Source organism: Chiloscyllium plagiosum, chromosome 16 (genome assembly GCF_004010195.1).
Source record: "Chiloscyllium plagiosum isolate BGI_BamShark_2017 chromosome 16, ASM401019v2, whole genome shotgun sequence".
In the NCBI taxonomy this organism is placed as follows: Eukaryota; Metazoa; Chordata; class Chondrichthyes; order Orectolobiformes; family Hemiscylliidae; genus Chiloscyllium; species Chiloscyllium plagiosum.
Genome location: NC_057725.1, coordinates 39,612,516 through 39,634,938, shown reverse-complemented (window position 1 = coordinate 39,634,938; position 22,423 = coordinate 39,612,516). Strand labels below are relative to the sequence as shown.

General features: G+C 39.3%; 1 protein-coding gene across 6 annotated transcripts in view; it reads left to right on the top strand.

Moving 5' to 3' along the window:
- The window catches only part of LOC122557812 (DENN domain-containing protein 5A-like), a 264,214-nt gene that overhangs the window by 65,703 nt on the left and 176,088 nt on the right, over positions 1-22,423 (top strand). For all 6 annotated transcript variants that reach the window (XM_043705881.1, XM_043705880.1, XM_043705882.1 and 3 more), the window contains one exon: positions 16,377-16,564. In XM_043705881.1, the coding sequence (XP_043561816.1) occupies positions 16,377-16,564 (188 nt within the window). The remainder of the gene's footprint in view (positions 1-16,376; positions 16,565-22,423) is intronic.

Genomic DNA, 22,423 nt, shown 5'->3' with positions numbered 1-22,423 from the left:
AAGCAAATACAATTCTTAAAGGGCAAGTGTCGGCCTAAAAGGGCTGCTATAATCACATATTGAGTGAGTCGAGGAGATGCATGTAATATAAACTACGCTCACCTGCACTGAAATTGCCATTTTATCTAAAGATATTAAAACAAAGAAATATGAGTCAGCATCCAGAAATGCATATTTCCTGTCTTAATTCACATTTATGTGATACTTTAATATATTTGGAGAAGAAAAGCTTGCTTGACAGCCAGCTTGGAAAGTCAATGGAATCAGGCAATGGAAATATACAAACAAATCATATTTAGGTAGTTGCTCTTAATGCACAACAGCGAAAAGAAAATATGAAGTTGTTTTGAGTGAGAAATTATTCAGCCTCTTTCTCTATTTCTGTCAACTTCTCTGAAAACTGCACCTAATTAAAAAGCAAATTAGCAAGCAGCTGTTCACTGATAACTCAAAGATACCTGCAAGCATTGTCACCAGTCAACAAATAAACAACCATGGTTTCATCTTAAAAATCTAACCACTCAAGGACTCTAAGGACATTTGAACAGCATTGACTTTAGTCTTCTTGTCTATACCGGATCCCTCTCTCTCTTGTAAATTTATTATTTGTGTTTAATGTTGCATTTTAATTTTTCTTAGTGAGGTTAGCTGCCTAATCATATTTTTGTACTGTATATAAATGTAACACAAATAAGGTTTATGGATTTCATTAACTTGAAGATCTCTGGTGGGTTTATGTAAAATTAAATTATTATATTCAGTACAAAATAACCTTGGCACAGATTGTGTCTGGAGTACTACATTACATAGAGTCTGTGGTCATGACAATATCAGGGTATGCATGGTGATCACTTAAGGAACAATACTCTAAAGATGACAACATAACATCCCCCTTTTTTTTCCAATATAGCTGTCATGTATTACAAGTAAAAACACAGATGTTAGGTAATAATAAAATTACTTCACAGTGAGAGGAATTCTGAAATTTGCAAGTCTGAGAGTCCATATATTGTTTCAGCAGTTTGACAAGTCTTATGGTGTAAACTTCTGAAAGTAGGGATATTTTGCTTAGCTGCTGTGCGTCTGCAGATGTGTCTTAGTATGTTAATTATTATCCTGTGTTATATCACAATGTTGTGGCCTAGGTGTGTTCATTTGTGTTAACTGTACATAATTGACATATTGAACACATCTGAGCTGGCTTCTGTTCCTCTACAGTGTTGCTCCATCAAGTGTCATGATTTCATAAAGTCTAGGCTCACAGTCCCCTTTGGAAACCTCTGCAAAAAAGTGTTTCCTTGTAGGGTGTTAGACTCTGACTTGCCCTTTATGTAGCTGAAGTGGTTCTGCAGGATAAATGCTGGTCTTGTATCATTTTCATCCTTGTCTGATGAGAATTCTATCCTGCATGTTTGAGAAAATGAATAAGTTTGGCCTGGCAATATTGTTCTCATTTGTCTGGCAATGGTAACCCATATCCATTGGTGTAGCTCTGAGCTGTAATAAAGTGACACCATAATTTTGTATTGTTATCATACAATTCAGGTTACGGGTGGGTAGTAAATGAGGCAGGTTTGTTAGGATATGGTGAGTAAAGCCACTACGCCTCACAGTGTAAAATCCCTCCAAAAACCTGATGCACTTCTGACTTCTAGAACTATAGAGTCAGACAGTGTGGAAACAGACCCTCTGGTCCAACTAGTCATAGACTCATAGAGATGTACAGCATGGAAACAGACTCTTTGGTCCAACTTATTCATGCCAATCAGATATCCCAACCCAATGTAGTCCCACCTGCCAGCACCCAGCCCATATCCCTCCAAACCTTTCCTATTCATATACCCCTCCAAATGCCTCTTAAATGTTGCAATTGTACCTGCCTCCACCACTTCCTCTGGCAGCTCATTCCATACACGTACCACCCTCTGTGTGAAAAAGTTGCCCTGTATGTCTCTTTTATATCTTTCCCTTCTCATCCTAAACCTATGCCCTCTAGTTCTGGACTCCCCCACCCCAGGAAAAAGACTTTGTCTATTTATCCTATCCATGCCCCTCATAATTTTGTAAACCTCTAAAAGGTTACCCCTCAGCCTCCGACGCTCCAGGGAGAACAGCCCCAGCCTGTTCAGCCTCTCCCTAAAGCTCAAATCCTCCAACCCTGGCAACATCTTTGTAAATCTTTTCTGAACCCTTTCAAGTTTCACAACATCTTTCTGATAGGAAGGAGACCAGAATTGTATGCAATATTCCAACAGTAGCCTAATCAATGGGGATTTATTCACTTTTATGTGGTTCAAGACACCCTCCTGTGTAATATGGATATTTTTCAGTGTGTCACCATCTACTTCCCTACATTCTATATCTTCCATATCCTGTTCCACAGTAAATACTGATGCAAAATACTCGTTTATTATCTCCCCCATTTTCTGTGGCACCGCACAAAGGCCGCCTTGCTGTTCTTTGAGAGGCCCTGTTCTCTCCCGAGTTACCCTTTTGTCCTTAATGTATTTGTAAAAACCCTTTGGATTCTCCTTAATTCTATTTGCCAAAGCTATCTCATGTCGTGTTTTTGCTCTCCTGATTTCCCTCTTAAGTATACTCCTCCTGCCTTTATACTCTTCTAAGCATTCACTTGATCTATCCTGTCTATACCTGACATGCTTCCTTCTTTTCTTAACCAAACCCTCAACCTTAGGTGTTTCGGTTTTCTTGGGCTAGTGACGTCATTTCCGGCGGCAATGTCATTTCCGGCGGCAATGTCATTTCCTGTTCTTTTTCTCAGGGGATGGTAAATGGATCCAAATCCATGTGTTTGTTGATAGAGTTCCGGTTAGAATGCCATACTTCTAGGAATTCCCACGTGTGTCTCTGTTTGGCTTGTCCTAGGATGGATGTGTTATCCCAGTTGAAGTGGTATCCTCCCTCATACATATGTAAGGTGCTAGTGAGAGCTGATCATGTCTTTTTGTGGCTAGTTGATGTTCATGTATCCTGGTGGCTAGTTTTCTGCCTGTTTGTCCAATATAGTGTTTGCTCTAGTTCTTGCAAGGTACATTAGTTTTGCTTCTTGTCTCTACAGAGTCTTTCAAGTTCATAATCTGCTGTTTTATTGTGTTTATGGGTTACTTTGATACATAGAGATCTGAGATGTCTTTCATGTAGGGGGGAGTGACTAGGGTTTCTGGATGTGTTTTGTCTGCTTGTTTGAGTTTGTTGTGAAAACAGTGGACTGTGTTCATTGGTATCAATTCTTTTTGAATACACTGTATAGGTGATTTTCCTTAGCTCTTTGTAGTTTTTCTATGCTGCAGTGTGTGATGGAATCGTTTAAATAATGTTCTACTGCAGCTTCATTTGTGAATGTTGGAATGATTGCTTTTGTAGTTCAGTATTTGGGAAATGTGAACAAGCAATTAGGTTTTAGGGGTAAGTAGCCAATACAAGTTTATAGAGAAAAATATGAAGTCAAATTCTTTGTGGCAAGACTGCTAAATACATTTACTGATCTGGATATCTATATAGGTTTTAGAAACTGTGTTATTGAAGAAAATATGACACTAAAGACTTTATCAGGAAGATTTGCAAACAGATCACTCTATTAAAAAGTATTTACAGTACAGAAACAGCTATTCGTCCTAACAGATCAAAAATGATGTTTAATTCCAAGCTAGCCTTCTCCTTGTCCATCGTCTTCCCATCATAGAGTAATCATAGTAGTGATACAGATTAAAAAAGAAACAAGGCACTGGATCTAATTTTTACAAGTATAGTATTAAAAAACACAAGCTAAAGTTAATGTGTAAGAAAATTTGGCTAGGCCACATATGGAGTACTGTGAACAGTTCCAGTCTCAATATTATGTGCAGCATATGGTGATAAGGGTGGAAGGCGCAAAAAATAATTACCTGAATGATCTTAGAACTGGGATTATACCTGTTTAATAACATTTGAAAAGTCTGGATCTACCCTGAAAAGGGAAGATTGAGGAATGACCTATTAAAAGATCTCACATTTATGAATGGGTTTTATGGGTTAGGTGGAGAGAAGATAATTCCACTTACTGAGCAGACCACAACTACTATAGATTGTACAGTATATGTTGATCTGGCATATAAAATAGCCTGATTTTTCTGGTGCCACAAATCATCTTTTGACTTCTACTTAATGAATCATGTTGAATTCCCACCCCCAAACAATGATTTTGCTGCTGTGAAATGCTATACTTTCATTAAGAATTGGCTCCAATTTTTTAACTAAACAAGACATATATTATTTCACCTTTTTAGGATTGATGCATGAGATCAGAGTGGGGGCTGCTGTGTTACCAAGGAAACACATTAATTTTAAAGACACCTATGTAGAGCAGACCATTTGTACTGATGAATAGAGATGTGTTCTAATAAAAACAACAAGATATTAAGCTGTTTTTGAATTAAATGTTATAATATTTGCTAACTTGCCAAATAACTATATGGCAGTGAACAAAATTGGTGTTAATGAAAAACTGGAGAAAGAATGGAACAAGATATCAAGATCAAATGTGGCATGAGATCAGGGGTAGCCAATAACATAATCTTGAAAAGTATATATCAGAATATGTGCTTGAACACCTGTATGGTTACATTACCACAGAGAAGAATGCACTTAAGTGAACTAAATCAAACCCTGAATCTAGCAAAGATTTCAAAGCAGCAGTGAGTTGGAGTGGTATCTTTGCGTAAAGTAAATTTTTGGTGTTGTTGCAGAAGGTCAAGATTGCTCAGAGATCTCTATGCCAGAATTACAAATTTTGATTAGATTGCAGCAAAAGCATAAGTATTCACTTGTCACATTAGCAACATGAATGAGATGCCTCTGAATTTCAATATGTCCATCAAGACCTGTGGTGTGGAAAGGTTTGAAAACCATTCTAATGAAAGCCCAGGATGTAAGAATTATGTTTTTGTTTATTCATGGGATGTGGGCATGACTGGTCATTTATTACCCATCCCTAATTACTCTGAGGGCAGTTAAGTGTCAACCACATTGTTGTAGGTCTGGAGTCAAATGTCATGTGAGTCTTGTCACATGGAAAAAGACCCTTGGCTCAACTTGTCCATGCTGACCAGGTTTACCAAGCTAAACAAGTTCCATTTGCCAGTATTTGGCCCATATCCCTCTCAACCTTTCCTATTCATGTACCTGTCCAAATGTCTTTTAAATGTTGTAACATCCACCACTTCCTCTAGAAGTTCATTCCACACATGAATCATTCTCTGTGTAAAGAAATTGCCCCTTGTGTCTTTTTAAAATCTTTCTCCTCTCATCTTAAAAAATATACTCCCTAGTTTTATACTGCCCCACCCAAGGAAAATACCTTTGTTATTCACCTTATCTATGCCCTTCATGATTTTATGCAGGATTCAAACCCAAGTCCTCAGAACATTACTAGGGTTTTTGCCTTAACAGTCTCACGATGATACCCGTAGGCCATCACCTCACCAAGATTCAAGGTGACTCTAGTTTCCATGGCTGACAGAACTAAAAGGCTGCAGTAAGTTCTCAAACGTAACAACATGTAGAAGGTTCAGTTTCCCTGCAGACAATTTTGTGTGTTCATGACAACAGTTGAGTGGTTGAGGATCGAATGATGTTGTGAATTGATCATGTGTAGAATAGGCATTCTGGTAGCATCTAAACATACACATTTAGAGCACAATAGGCTCTTCAATCCCTTGAGTTTGCTTTTTTGTTCAATAAGATCATGGCTGATGTGATATGGTTTGAATTCGATTCCCATCTACTTCTGATAACCTCAAATTCTCGATGTGCAAGGAAATCCGTTTCCCTCTGGATATTAGGACGTGATATATTTTGATTCCATTCAGAAATATAACCCAAATTGTTTTTATACTAAGGATCTAGAGTTCAATCTTTGGATTTATGCCTTGACAAGCGATTCAAGGATCATGTTTGAACCAAATAGACCAAGTAAGTAATTGTAGGAGAAAAACCCTTCTCAAAGATTGGAAATAGACTTGCATGTTTGTGTGTTTGCTTCATCAATTTGTGGAATGCTACGAATGCACAAGCTGTTAATAGAGCATTCAAAAAGTGTGGAATTGCAAATTCTTTGGTGGGAGGGGAAGATGATATTTGTGGAGGGATGATTCTGAAAGTGAAAGGACCAAATCTGATCTTGAGAGCAATTCTTATCATGGTGCCATAGCCACAGCAACTCTGAATTCAGTTAACTCTTTGTGTGAACAGCAAAGATGATGAATTTAACAGTTTTTAATCTTTTGGTGAAAGTTAAAGGTTTCCTTGCAATGAATTTATTTCATAAAATGTTAATGTCGAATTAATTTTAAACTGGTGTTAATTTTTTCATATGCTGTACAACAGCACTGATGGTTCACATTATACTCTATGTAAAAGTAGATCTCCATTTTTCAAAGGGCTTTGACACTTCAATGTATATAGCAATCTACAGTATTGGTATAAATATAATATGTCACTCATAAACAATAATGAATTCAGGAGAAACTTCATTACACAGAGAGCTGCAAAATATTGAACTTGATACCATGAAGAGTTTAAATAACTCAATGTATTAAAAGGGAAGCGGGAATAAAAAGAAATTCAGTGGAAAGGAATTGACTATGTTGATGGGATTGGATAAAGAAGGATGGGCAGATTTGATGTGAGCACTAACCCTGGCAATGACCTGTTTGGACTAAAAGCCTGGATTTGTGCTATGTTTGTAATGATCCTTGCTATGAACTATGTAATTTAATGTAAAAATTTCAATGCTTTGTTTCAAACTAATGCCTCATTCAGTCTTCACCTTCAGTTTTATTTCTGACTGCTGAACAAGGTATTACCTTGAAATTACTTGTGCCTAATTTTTCTTTCTTTTCAGCTCCAAGTAAGTAACAACTTATTTTTATATAGCATCTTGAATGTAATAAAACATGCAAAGAAGCACAATTTGATACTAAGGATGTAGAGGGGGATATGTCTTGAGGAAAGAGAGTTGATGAGATATAGGAAAGGCATTCCAAAGCCTTAAGGCCTAGGCAACTGAAGGCATTGCCACTCTATGGTTGAGCAGAACGTGAGGACTGCAGGTGCTGCAGATCCAGAGGCAAAAGGTGTGGTGCTGGAAAAGCACAGCTGGTTAGGCAGCATCCTAGGATCAGGGGAGTTGACAGTTCGAGCATAAACTCTTCTTCAGGAATGTGGGGTGGGGGCCCAAGGGGGCTGAGAGATAAATGGGAGGGAGGTGGAGCTGGGGGGAATGTAGGTGGCATGTAATAGGGAGATGGATGTGGGGGGTGATGGTGTTAGGTTGGAGTGGTGGGTGGAGCGGATAGGTGGGAAGTTTGAGGGTTGAATCTGGGATAAGGTGGGGGGAGGGGTGATCAGGAAACTGGTGAAATCGACATTGATCCTGTGTGGTTGGCAGTCCCAGGGCAGAAGATAAGTTGTTCTTCCTCCAGATGTTCGGTGGCAAGAATTTGGCTGTGGAGGAGGTCCAAGACTTGCAGGTCTTTGGCGGAGTGGGAGGGGGAGTTGAAGTGTTCGACCACAGGGCGGTGGGGCTGATTGGTGCGTGTGTCCCGGAGATGTACCCTGAAACGTTCTGCAAGTTTGCATCCTGTCTCCCCAATGTAGAGGAGACCACATTTGAGAGCAACGGGTACAGTAGATGAGGTGTTTGGAGGTGCAGGAAAATCTCTGTTGGATGTGGAAAGATACTTTGGGGCCTTGGATGGAGGTGAGGTGGGAAGTGTGGGTGCAGGTTTTACACCCCTTGCAGTGGCAAGAGAAGATGTCGAGAGTGGAGACCATATCCATGGAGAGAATGGTCTCTCTGGAATATATTTCCCTCCCACCCCTATCTGTGGTCTGCAGAGTCCATTCCCTCTGCAACTACCTCTTTAGGTGTTCCCCCCCCCCCCCCGCCATCAACCCACCCTCCATTCCCGGCACTTTATCCCACATCCAACTTTACGTCTCAGCACTGCCCTCTTGAACTGTCCTACCTGTCCATTTTCCTTCCCACCTATCCGCTCCATCCTCCACTATCACCATCACTCACCCACCCACCTCTATCTGCCTGTTATATTCCCAGATACCTCCCCTAGCTCCACCCCCACACTTCCATTTATGTCTCAGGTCCCTTGGGCTCCCACCCCCCATTCCTGATGGAGAGCTTATGCTCAAAACGTCAACTCTCCTGCTCATCAGATGCTGCCTGACCGGCTGTGCTTTTCCAGCACCACACTTTTTTATGTTATGATTGAACTGATTAAAACTAGGGATAGTCAAGAAAATATAATTGAGGGGGTGCAGATATCTTTGAAGTTAGTGAGTATATAGAAGTTTGCAAAGATAGGAAGGAATTAGACCATTGGAACTATTTGAAAATAACAATAACAGCTTAAAATTGTTGGTTGACTAGGGATCAATGAAGATCAGCCAGTGCGGGTGATAGATCAGTGGATCTTAGAGTCTGTTAAGACATTGGCAGCATGTTTGGATGAGTGTGAATCGAGTGCAATTAATGGAGTGTGGAATGTGGAAACCAGCCATAAATGTACTTGAATAGCCAAGTATAGAGGTAACAGACCAGTAAGTCTCACGTCTGTCATCTGCAAGGTGTTAGAAAGGATTCTGAGGGATAGGATTTATGACCATCTGGAAGAGCATGGCTTGATTAAATGCAGTCAACATGGCTTTGTGAGGGGTAGGTCATGCCTCACAAATCTTATCGAGTTCTTTAAATATGTGACTAGAAAGGTTGATGAGGGTCGAGCTGTGGATGTGGTGTATATGGACTTCAGCAAGGCATTTGATAAGGTTCCCCATGGTAGGCTCATTCAGAAGGTCAGGAGGAATGGGATACAGGGGAACTTGGCTATCTGGATACAGAATTGGCTGGCCAAGGGAAGACAGCGAGTGGTCGTAGAAGAAAAATATTCTGCCTGGAAGTCAGTGGTGAGTGGTGTTCCACAGGGCTCTGTCCTTGGGCCTCTACTGTTTGTAATTTTTATTAATGACTTGGATGAGGGGATTGAAGGATGGGTCAGCAAGTTAGCAGACGACACAAAGGTTGGAGGTGTCGTTGCCAGTATAGAGGACTGTTGTAGGCTGCAGCAGGACATTGACAGGATGCAGAAATGGGCTGAGTGGTGGCAGATGGAGTTCAACCTGGATAAATGCGAGGTGATGCATCTTGGAAGGTCGAATTTGAAAGCTGAGTACAGGATTAAGGAAAGGATTCTTAGCAGTGTGGAGGAACAGAGGGATCTTGGTGTGCAGGTACATAGATCCCTTAAAATGGCCATCCAAGTGGACAGGGTTGTTAAGAAAGCATATGGTGTTTTGGCTTTCATTAACAGGGGGATTGAGTTTAAGAGTCGTGAGATCTTGTTGCAGCTCTATAAAACTTTGGTTAGACCACACTTGGAATACCGTGTCCAGTTCTGGTCACCCTATTATAGGAAAGATGTGGATGCTTTGGAGAGGGTTCAGAGGAGGTTTACCAGGTTGCTGCCTGGATTGGAGGGTTTATCTTATGAAGAGAGGTTGACTGAGCTCAGACTTTTTTCGGGACATTTAAGAGACTGCTGGACATGCATATGGTCACAGAAATTTGAGGGTGCATACATGAGGATCAATGGTCGGTACAACATCGTGGGTTGAAGGGCCTGTTCTGTACTGTACTGTTCTATGTTCTATGTAACAAAAACATAAGGTTTTCTGCAGCAGATGAGTTGAGAAAGGAGCAGTTGGGAACAATGACGTGAAAAAGAGGTTGGAAGTTCATCTCAGTCAAGTCTGACACCAAAGTTGCAAACAGCCAAAGGAAGAAATTCAGTTCAAAAATTTCTAAGATGGGCTAGGGAATGAGATTACAGAATTTGGTTTCAGTATGGAGACTTGGGATTACTAAAGTTGTTAAAGATTATTATCAGAGCTGAAAATGTGTTGCTGGAAGAGCGCAGCAGGTCAGGCAGCATCCAAGGAACAGGAGAATCGACGTTTCGGGCATAAGCCCTTCTTCAGGAATCGGGAGGAAGAGAGCTTCTTCAAGGAAGGCATCCTTATAAGAGGATTGGCAGTAGGTTAAAATCTTCGAGGAGAAAGTGAGGACTGCAGATGCTGGAGATCAGAGCTGAAAATGTGTTGTTGGAAAAGCGCAGCAGGTCAGGCAGCATCCAAGGAACAGGAGAATCGACGTTTCGGGCATAAGCCCTTTTCCAGCAACACATTTTCAGCTCTGATCTCCAGCATCTGCAGTCCTCACTTTCTCCTCAAAGATTATTATCAGTATATTAAAGATTTTAATTAAAATTATTTTGGACAGCTTTGTTTTGTTTTTGAATTAATTTAAATTAATAGTGCAAGTATTAGGGTTCCATGGTAACCCAGTGGTTCGTACTATTGCCTCACAGCGCCAGGGACCCTGGTTCAATTTCACCTTGGCGCGATTGTGCAAACTCCACACAGACATTCTCCTCGTGTCTGCATGGGTTTCCTTTGGGTTCTCTGTTTCCTCCCACCGTCCAAGATGTGCAGGTGAGGTGGATTGGCATAGTGTTCAGGGATATGCAGGCTGGATGGATTAAGCACAGGAAATGCAGAGTTACAGGGATAGGGAAGGTGGGGTGGTGGGTCTGGGTGGAATGCTTTTTGGAGGGTTGGTGTAGACTCAATGGGCTTGCGGCTTACACAATAGGAATTCTATGATTTAGTACAAATTAAGTACAGGCATTGATGAACCAAACCTTAAATACTATGCATAGTACCTGATGACTGACATACTTGCTGTGGAAGACTGCAACAAGGATTTACTAGAATGGTTCCTGGGTTGAGGAGATTGTCATGTGAGGAGTGATTGAGTAGTCTAGGCCTATGTTCCCTGGGGTTTAGAAGAATGAGAAGTGATTTAATTGAAACATAGTAAAAGTTGCTAAGGGGTATTACGAGGTAAATGCTGATAAAATGTTTTTGGTTGGGGAATCTAGAAAATGGTATCTGTATCTTGGAATAAAGGATTGGTATTTCAGAGTGATGTTTTAAAAAAAGTTCAAAAGGTTGCAAAATTTCAGAATTCATCACTTTTGAGAGCTGTGAATACTCAGTCAATTAGTACATTTAAAAAAGAGATACAGTTCAGTTTTAATTTTCCATTGTTGAGCTTTCTTAAATTTTAAATTTATATAAGGTGACAACAGCGAGTGCTCAGCAATGAAGGAGACCGTACTGGGCAGTGCATGTTGAATCTCATTAATAATGCCTTTGTTTGTTTTCCTAACATGACATTTATAACTTATAGTACCCCAGTTGCCTTGTATAGTATTACTTAATTCTCAGTCAAAACAAAGTTTGAAAGCTAGAAGTTTGTAAATCAGTTTGTACCTGAACCATGAGAGCATGGAATATTTTAATGATTTGCAAGATGAATCCTAATTTAAACAAAAACAGTGCTACTTCATAGCAATTTTGAAAGATACGACTTTTTTTTTGGTTTTTAAACCAAATATCAATGCAAATAGAAAATAATGTCATCATCCTGACAACAGATGATGTAGATATTTACATCATAGAATCATACAGTATGGGAAAAGGCCCTTCAGCCTATTGTGTATGTGCTGGTCATCAAGCACCTATCTAATCTAATTTCATTTTTCAACACTTTGCCTGAAGCCTTGCATACTACTGGCTTTTCAAGTGTTCATCTAAATACTTAAATGTTGTGATGGTTCCTGCCTCTATCTTTCAGGCAGTGAGGTCCAGATATCCACTACTGTTTGACTGGAAAAAAATCTTTCTTAAATTCCCTCTGACCATCCTGCACCTTACGCCCCTGATTGTTGATCTCTGAAGTAAGGGCGAAAAAAAGTCTTATCTAGCCAATGCTTACTTAATTCAGGTCACCCTTCAGCCATCTCTGTTCCAAGGAAAACAACTCTAGCCTATCTATCTCTTTATAGCTGAAATGCTCCCGACAATATCCTGATAAATCTCTTCTGCACTCTTTCTAAAGCAATCATATGCTTCCTATACTATGGTGACCACAATTGCACACATTACTGTAGCTGTGGCCTAAATAACATCTTGTACAGCTCCATCATAACCTCCTTGCCCTTGTATTCAATGCCTGAAATAGTAAAGGCAAATATCCTATTTACTGCCTCCACCACCTATCCTATTGCCTTCAAGGATCTGTCAACATGAATACCAGGATTCCTCTGTATATCCTAGGGTCCTACCATTCATTGTGTATTTCTTTTGTCTTGTTAGTTCTCCCAAGATGTAACACCTCAAACTTTTCCAAATGAAATTCCATTTGCCATGGTTCAGTCCGTCTGACCAACCTTTTATTATCACCATCTAGTCTTAGGCTTTCCTCCTTGCGATTACCACCAAGTTTTGTCATCTGTGAATTTAATGATCAAATTTCCTACACTTGTGTCTAGATCATTAATGTACCCTAAAACAGCAAAGGACCTGGCATCAAACTCTTCAGTGGATATTGGATACAGGTTTCCAGCCACACAAATAATCTTCGACAATCACCCTATGCATCCTGACACTAAGTCAATTTTGGATACAATTTTATAAGTTGTCATGGTTTCCTATGGACTTATCATCTTGACAAGTCTCCCATGTGACATCCTGTTAAAATCCTCACTGAAATTCATGTGGATTACATCAGCTACACTACCCTCATTGACGCACCTCGCCATCACTTCAAAAAAACTGTCAGACATTATCTCTTTCCTTAAAAGCTTTGCTGGTTATCCTTGATTATTTCTTGCCTGAGTGGAAATTAATTCTGTCATCAGAATTTTATCCCATTTGTTAAAGTCACAGATTTGTAGTTCCCTGGATTATTCCTACTCTTAAATGATGGTACATTAATTGTCCTCCAGGCCTTTAACATCTTTCCTACGTTCAGACAGGATTTGAAAATTAACACAGTTGCCCCTGTCATCTCCACCCACTACACTGACAGCACCCTGGGATATGTGCCATTCAGGCCTAGAGAAATTTAACCAATTTTAAGCCGGCTAAAATCATAAATATCTCCTGACTCTTAATAGTAATTTGGTCAACTATATCACAGTCCTCCTGTCTGATTTCTATGCCTATATTGTCATTATAGTGAATGTAGGTGCAAATTACTCATTTAACCTCACCTATGTCTTCTGGATCCATTCACAGTTTGCCACTTTGCCCCTAATGGGTCCTAATCTTTTTCTGTTTATTCTGTTGCCCTTAATATATTTATAAACTACCTTTTGGATTTTCCTTTATTTTACCCACCAGTATTTGGGTAAAGCCAAAAAAAAAGGCACCCACTGCTTTTCTATCTTCTTCATCTATGATCATGTTAAATTGAAAATCTCAAGTCCTGTTGTTCAGTTTGCACTTATTTTGACACTTTCTAAAACCTAGACCTACTTTACCAGCTTTGTTTTTGTTTATGACACAGCAAACAAAAGATGGATTTGTGGTTGTGAATAACTTAAGTTTTAAAGCTGCAATGACTTCTCAAAGTTGTGTAATTTGGAGTGAAATATGTGAATACTTGGATACTAAACTGTATTCTGAAAGCACACACTATTAAGATTTTTGTGATTCTTGGTAATTGGATATATCATCAATAATTAACACACCAAGCTCTGTATCCATCATTTAATTGTCTATGGTACCCTATATTGAAACATTATGAGAACTATATTTACCAGCTGATGACAGGATTCATGTGAGCTGAATAGCATCCAAAAGTTTAAATATAAGTTCTACTTTTGATAGGGATCTTACAAATGCAGCCTCCGTGCTACATTATTTAATTATTTAAAGTAAGCAAACTGAATCAAACTTGCAAGTGGCAATAAAAGAGTCCTTCTCGGGTTGGAAGCCGACATCTAGTGGTGTTCCACAACAGTCGGTGTTGGGACCACAACCTTTCACTTTTTATACATTGATGATCTGGATGAAGGAACTGAGGGCATTCTGGCTAAGTTTGCAGATGAAACAAAGATGTGTGGAGGGGCAGTTAGTACTGAGGAGGTAGGGGAGGCTGCCGAAAGATTTAGACAGGTTAAGAGGGTGGGCAAAGAAGTGGCAGATGAAATACAATACAGTGTGAGATTCTGCACTTCGGTAGGAAGAATAGAAGCATGGACTATTTTCTAAATGGGGAGAAAATTGAGAAATTGCAAGTGCAAAGGGACTTAAGAGAAACCTGGACTAGGATTTTAAGGTAAACTTGCAGGTTGAGTTGGTAGATAGGAAGGCAAATACATGTTATCATTCATCTCGAAAGGACTAGAATATAAAAGTAAGGATGTACTTTTGAGGCTTTATTAGGCTCTGGTCAGACCACATTTAAAGTATTGTGAACAATTTTGGGCCCCATACCTCAGGAAAGATGTATTGGCCCTGGAATGGGTCAGAGGCTGTTCATGAGAATGATCCCAGGAATGAAAGGCTTAACATATGAGGAACATTTGAAGATTCTGGGACTATACTTGATGGAGTTTAAAAGGGTGAAGGGGGATCTGATTGAACAACCTGGATACAGTGGTCATCGGGAAGATATTTCCATTGGCAAGAGAGATGAGGACCTGAGGTTACAGCCTTAGAATATAAGGGAAAACCATCTCGAACGGGGATATGGAGAAACTTATTTTGCCAGAGAATGGTCAGTCTGTGAATCCATTGCCATTAGAAGGTTGTGGAAGCCAGATCATTAAGAATATTTAAAACAGAAATAAGTTCTTGAGTATCAAGGTGATCAAAGATTAGGGGGAAAGCAGGAAAATGGGCCTGAAAAGCCTATCACCAATGATTGAGTCTGCTCTGCCATTCAATGAGCTGAATGGCCTAACCTATGTTTCTAAATGTTATGATCTTATAGCAAATTTTGCATTCTTTGATCATTTAACTTGAGCAATTTTGAACGAAACATTTGCCTTGGATATTTTCAAATATGAATCTGAGTGCTCAGTGCAGGAAAGAGTTTTATTCTGCTGTATTTATTGGTTGCTTTAAGTTTTGGTCAACACAAAATCAATCTAAAATAAATTGGTGAGATTTGAACATTCTGAATAGCCAGCAAGGACCTGTATTAAACTTCCTGTTAATGTAAGTGTTATCTCCCAGAGGAAGTTGGTGTACACAGTTTGACATGATAACATATGGAAAATATTTTCAGAATTGGTTTTTAAATTGTGTACATTGATACTTGGTGGTGATTTTTCCAGGTTAACAAATAAAAATTTGTTCTGATAACAAATAAAATGCTGACAATCACCCTACTGACATTGAAAACAATCTGGCTGAAGTGTTTCTTAAAAACTCTTCTTTATCCTGTTATTGTATCAAGAAACCTGTGTATAGAATTATAGAGTGTTTATCTGCACAACAGTGGATTTATCAAAATTGTACATATTCTGTTTCTGAATGATGCGCTTGGTGCCTTAAAAGTGCACTTTTATCCTTTGTCATGCAGTAGTTAGCTCACAGCTGAAATTATAGCAGGGAGGAGTTCTTGTTTATAAAATCTACTACTGAATACAGTCTATATAATGCAGATGTAGAGATCTTCTGTCTCTGTTAGGATTGTATAAATAATTTACTCATAAATTATTCATGATCAGTTGATGAATACGAGTAATTGTATGGAGTTAGTAGTGAGAATAGAGAAACTTTTTCCACAGAAGTTTGACATGACAAAATTGAATGATGCCATAATAAGAGGAATTAAGATTTGTGTACATAAAGTGTGTTATATATAATAATTTTTTTATTATTATAAGTGGGATGTCTTCCATTCCTCTTACTCCAATCCTCTCTTATTGTAATTCATTATTGGAAGTAATGCTAGCAAATGCCTTTGACGGCTGAATTGACCTGAAAACTAAAGTGTCATGCCTTAACTCGTAACAAAGACAGCTGAGATTTTTGCAATGCAGAAATCTTATCCAGAAATCAGGTGATGCAGGATTTTCATTCCACCTATGTCTGTGCCAACAGCTCTGAAATCATTCCAATATGTTTTTTTTCACCTCATGTAATGTACTGTACCATGGAGTTTATAATGTGTTGATATGATGGCTCCCACACTTAACAGACTGGATTATAAATTGTGATACAATAATTAGACTTTTAGAAGTCATTTATAGTTTTATAAAAATTGCTAGTTTTATTATTTTAATAAAAGATTTTTGGATTTTTTAACAAGGTTTATAAGGAGCCATATTTGCTACTGTTTGAATGAAAGACTATTGTGTTGAATATATTATCTCAAATATGAAGTTGCAAATTACTGTGTGGGCTTAAAAATAACGATGGCTGTGTATTTTTATGAACAGATTATCAGCGACTGATGACTGTAGCAGAAAGTATCACTACAATACTCTTCCCCTGTCAGTGGCAGCATGTCTATGTCCCTATCCTCCCTGCATCGCTCCTTCATTTTTTAGATGCTCCTGTTCCTTACTTAATGGGTTTACATTCGAATGGGCAGGATGACCGGTCCAAATTAGAGCTACCACAAGAGGTGAGTCTCTTAATTCACTTAATTTCAACTATGTCCTATTTCTAGCTGTGTGGGAAAGCTGTTCTCGGTTGCAGTATCCTTTTCTTCCTGAAAAGGCTGACTATTTTACTGCATGAAAATGTGTTGCTGGAAAAGCGCAGCAGGTCAGGCAGCATCCAAGGAACAGGAGAATCGACATTTCGGGCATAAGCCCTTCTTCAGGAAACCTGAAGAAGGGCTTATGCCCGAAACGTCGATTCTCCTGTTCCTTGGATGCTGCCTGACCTGCTGCGCTTTTCCAGCAACACATTTTCAGCTCTGATCTCCAGAATCTGCAGTCCTCACTTTCTCTCAAATCTTTTACTGCATGGTTGATCAAGACGTTGCAATGTTCCTCCAGAGAACATTCCACTATGGCAGATAGAAAATTTGACTTTACTACTTAACCTTGAACTTAAATTGAATTGGAATGACCATAAAGCTGTTAGATTATTGTAAAATCTGTTTAGTTTACTTTTAAAAATATTCTTTCATGAAATGCAAGCATCACTGCAAAGGCAGCATTTGCTGCTCCTCCTCAATTACCTTTGAGCCCAGATGATGACAAGCAGAATTCTGATCTGTTGAAGTCCCCCTGATATATGTAAATTAACTGTACTCTTTGGAGGGAAGTTTGAAGTTTTTAACCGAATAGCATTAAAGGAATGGTGATTCTAGCTCAAGGCAAGGTGCTCTGTGGCTTTGAGGTTAAGTTTCAGGTAATGGTGTTCCCATCTACTTGTTGCTGTTGTCTTTCAGGGTTGCAGAGTTCAAGGGCTTGAAAGGTGCTGTCAAATGAACCTTTTTGAGTTGCTGGAATGCATGTTATGACTTATACCTATTCTTGTAAATGTGCTATTTAGGTTACCTTTTACAGTTCATGCAGATAAAGGTAATAATGTTTACAAATTAGCTTTCTATTATGTGATCATCCAAGAGTTGATAAAGCAGATTAGACAAAAAGCTTGCAAATCTCATACTGTAGCATCAACAGCCAGATTCCTTTTCACAGAAAACACAGTCCAAAACCTAATTCAAACTCTGACTGTTCCCTGACGGATTGTTTCCTTCATGAAATCCTCGTTACCATTCAATATCGGCCATCTGCCTGAACATAATGTATTTTCCAGACTTGCTGGAAACAATTTCCAGGTACTGACCTCATTCATAGCCAACTTCTACAATCTGTGCAACATAATGCTCTTCTCTGGTCATGAGCATGTGCAGAACCTTTTAATCAGGAACCAATTAACTTCCAGAACTGGTCTCATGAAGAAACAAAAACTCATTTGGTCTGTTTTCTTTTTAATACAATCTTTTAAACACAGTCCAAAAGTTATCTTTAGCTGACAGTTCCCAGTTCACAGCTCCAACAAAATTGATAAAAGAATAAAATAAAAATAATGAAAAATCATTGACTGCTCTAACACTGGTAACCTCATGATTTTGATAGCAGATTTAATGACAATGATATTGAATGTCAAAATGACTCCCTAATGTATAGCAGATTATATTGTGACATTGAATACAATAGACTAGATTGAGTGAAGTGCAGGTAGATTGCTGCTTCACCTGGAAGCTGTGCATCTGGAATATTAGTGAGGAGGGAGGAGGTAAATGGACAGGTTTTGCACAGTCTGTGATTGCATTGGAAGGTGTGGGGAGATGTTGAGTGGAGGAGGACTGGACCAAAATGTCTTAGAGGGAATTGGTAAACTTTTTATCATCTTGGTGTCAACCTTTCTGTTTATAAAATTTCTGTATATATTAAAATGAATCAGTCAATTCATGCAAATTGATTGTGTAAACCTTTTATCCTGTAACCACCCTCAAGCCAATGGTCGGTGTGTCCATATAATTCTTGAGTTATGAGAAATTAACTAGTAATAAGATGTGCTTATTAATTGAATTTAAATTCCATCAGCTGCCATGGTGGGGGTTGAACCCATGCTGTTGTTTTTTCAGTTGCGCCCTTCTAATCTAGCAAAACAGCAAAGCCCATAACTTATTTTCAGGAGTCTGTGAGAAAATTTCCTTTGAGGTTGCAACTGGTAATGAATGATCTATCAATCTCACACTCACTTTTCAAAGAACTCCGATTGCCTTCACTATTTCTCTCTCTGATCCTGGTATTAAAAAGAAAATGGAAGCTCATAGGTTTGCTATCATGTCAATATTTACAGTGTGTTTCAAGTGATAATGTACACACTTACAAACGAAATATACACCACTGACCTACTGGAGGCAGCCTGCTTGTTCTCATGGGAGCTTCTCCAAAGGTTGCTGCACTGGCATTATTGCGAGAGCAGTCTCTCCGTCTCAAGCCTTTCTGGATAAATGGTCACCTGAGTCAGAGGAATTGAGGTTAAATCTGCCACACCGTAAGGGAAAGTTCTTTTGCCCTCAATGGTAACTACCTCAGATCTACCTTGGACTCTTCTCTGTATACTGTACATGGAGGTGAGCACCAACTGGGGCACTGCCAGAACTATTGACTGGTCCGTTTACAAAGTTTTGTATGCATTCTGTGTATGTCAGTGTGTGCTCCAGCATCCATTCGTAATGCTCTTCATGAGGTAGGCTACATTCTCAAGAGCTGACCTTATGCACTCAAAGTCCTGAGATATGGCACGTATAAGCAGCATAGTTGCCTCCATTCTCAGCCCATGGTTATGCATTGCTATGGAGGTCTCTGAGACATATGCATTCATTACAGCATCTGTGCCCAAATGACCATGGCTGTGTCTAGCCTCCATCCTCCGAAAGGGATTGCCCGCAGCTGTCTCTATCTCTCTCATCTCTTCCTGCTCACTCATGCTGTTCCCTTCACCAAATACAATACTGCCGAGCACATTCATGGACCCACTAATAGGAGTGTTTCTACTTAATGGAGAACATGCTTGTCGGATATGACTGTGCAAGCTCTGCTGCCTCAGTTTCTTTCTTCCTTGTTCTGACAGGACATTAATATTTGACATGACAGAAGTTGTGGGAGACAGTAGAAGGACTTCATGGGAACCAGCTTTTGTGTCTGCTGTGCTGATGGCTTTGAAATGCAGTTTTTGGCAAACTGTCATACTTGGAAGAGTGTGTTTCATACCCTTTTTTTGCTATCTTTTTCACCTAATTTGGTATGCTTATTTCTTCTTCTCTGATTAGGTCCCATACAGTCAATCTGATGATTTCCATTGTTTCCCTCTTGTAGTGCCAGTGGTGACCTGTGGTGATCTGGACCGTCCTCCTTTAGTAATATCCCTCACCTTGGCATTGTGCAAAGACAAAATAAGGCCTTCTAATATCCAGGAGAATCTGCCTGCAACAGTGTTTGCTTGGCTTCAACAGTGCTGGAACTCTGAACCTTGTTGATGGATCAATAAGTATTCTGAGGGATACAATTCTCCCATAGAACTTTTCCATGTTTAGGAGCAGCATGCATCATCAGGCTGGTTTGTTTCCTGAGTTTGTATATCCTGGGTATTAGAGTTTCTCATTGCACTCACTCCATCAGAACAAAGAAGGTCACTGAACACTTTTAAGGAACTACTGTCAGTTCCTCTTGATTACTTTTATGTGGATTATTTGTTTCAGCAACCTTCAGTCTTGCATTCTACAGCTAGGAGCCCTTTTACTTCCAGCTTCTGGAAAGTGGATGGGGGAAACCAGCATTATAGGGAAATGAACTTAGCCACCCTTCCTCACAACCTCAGGAGGGCTTGATGAAGGACAACCCTAATCTCAGTGGCAGGCTTCTGAACCCTCTTCTCTTTCTCTGATTCTTAAATTTCATCTTTCAAATAGCTGTCATTGTTCAATTAAATTGGGCTCTCATTTCAGCAGTAAACTAGCTGCCTAAACTGCCCTCTTGTCCATTAGTAGCTGCCTTCTCTGAATGTTATGTACTGTGACTATTTCTTTTGGCTCAGGATCAGGACCTGGAAATGGTCTAATTATCGTTTGTTGAGCGTAAAGATTGCATTTTTGAGTCCAACTTTTTTCTGCAAAACGTTTAGTGTTAATGTTTAGAAGAACAATATTCTTGAGGTATTATCATGCATACTTGTTTTTGTCTTACTGTATTAAAAAAAACTTTGGTCATTTTTTTTTATTTCCCACCATCACTTTCCCCTACCTTCACAAAGCTTGCTGTTCGTTATCTAACAATGTTTAAAGCACGACCCTCAATAGAAATTGACATCATGAACTCTTACTGTACAATTTATTGAAACAATATATAGGATGAAAGCTATGATTCAGACCACCTGATGAAGGAGCAGTGCTTTGAAAGTGCTTCCAAATAAACCTGTTGGATTATAACCTGGTGTTGTGTGATTTTTAACCATGAAAACTATGTAAGGTACATGATATCATGGCATATCAAATGCAGATGCAATCTATGTGGATAAATATGAAAATTTCCACTTCGATAGGACAGAATGGCAGTATATTATTTAAACAGTGATAGATTGAGAAGTGTTTAATTTTAAATATTTTTTTGAAAAAATGTTTCTTACAATATTAGAAAATTACAAAAATATGAAAATATAACATTATAACAACAAAAACAACAATAAACAATAAACCAACTACTATACTATTCTACAAAAGAACTCCCAACTACACTCATTACACATCAATAAATAAATACGTAAATAAATAACACCGCTCACCATAGCAAGACCTCAGCTCTCAACCTTCGAGCGTATCAATTATTAAACCCATGTTTGCTCGAAATTCTTCCTCTCAGGACGTTAGGCTTATTAAACCAAATCACCACGGCTAAACAAAAGCCCGAATTAAAATGGCAGACAGATCTACGTCCAAATAATTCAGAAAGGGCTACCATGTCTTATAAAAATTGTCTGTTTTCTGGTCCAAAGTCCATTGGAATGTGTTCCATAATTATGCCAGCCAGACAGACCTGGGGGGTTCTCAGCACATCAGAATGTTCTTACTCACACAAAAAGTGAGGATGCTAAAAAGCTTTCTGCCAACTATACCTAAGGGAGATAAATTCTGCAAACCCAGGAGAAGAGAAACCGTGTCTACCTTGACTTCTGGCCCCAAGACCCTTTCTATTACTCCTGCCACAGCACTCCAGTATGTACAGAGCTTATGGCAGGACCACAAACAAAGAGTGAGGGTACCCGTATTTGTTTTACATTTGGGGAACATTGCTTAAACTTTGCAAGACGATCTGGGGCCAGATGAGCCTGATGAAGAATCTTTAACTGCATAGCATGGGTCCTATTACATATCGAACTCTTCCTCACACTCTCACAAATGTCCTCCCATGTTTCCGGAGTGATCTCCACCCCAACTCTCTCTCCAGACCTTCCGTAATCGCTCGATGTCACCAGTGGAACCTCTCCCCAAACTCCCTCACTGAAAGAGTGTTCTGAGCTCAGAAGTGTAGTCTCTTTTTGGATAAAATCTCTGATCAAACAGAAATGGAAGAGATCCCAGTTTGATAATCCATGCTTGCAAGTTATTTCATCAAATGACACTAATATTTCATCTTCAAACAGGTCACCCAAGCAAGAGACTCCCCTATCTGCCCAGGACTTAAACATGGGATCCGTTGTCCCTAGCCGGAAACCTGTCATACCAACTACAGGAGTATGGAAAGATGTTTTAGACATTTACCCTCAATCTGTCTCATTGCCCTCCACCCTTTGACAGTGTTAATAACTATTGGATTGCAGCAATGTTCCGCAAATATCCTCATTTTGTCCAGAAATGACACTTTGGACACTTTGCCTGGGAGGCCTCAATATCCAACCATATCGACGCCGAGTCCTCACAGGCCCAATCATTCACAAAAGATAAAAGGGAGCTCAATTG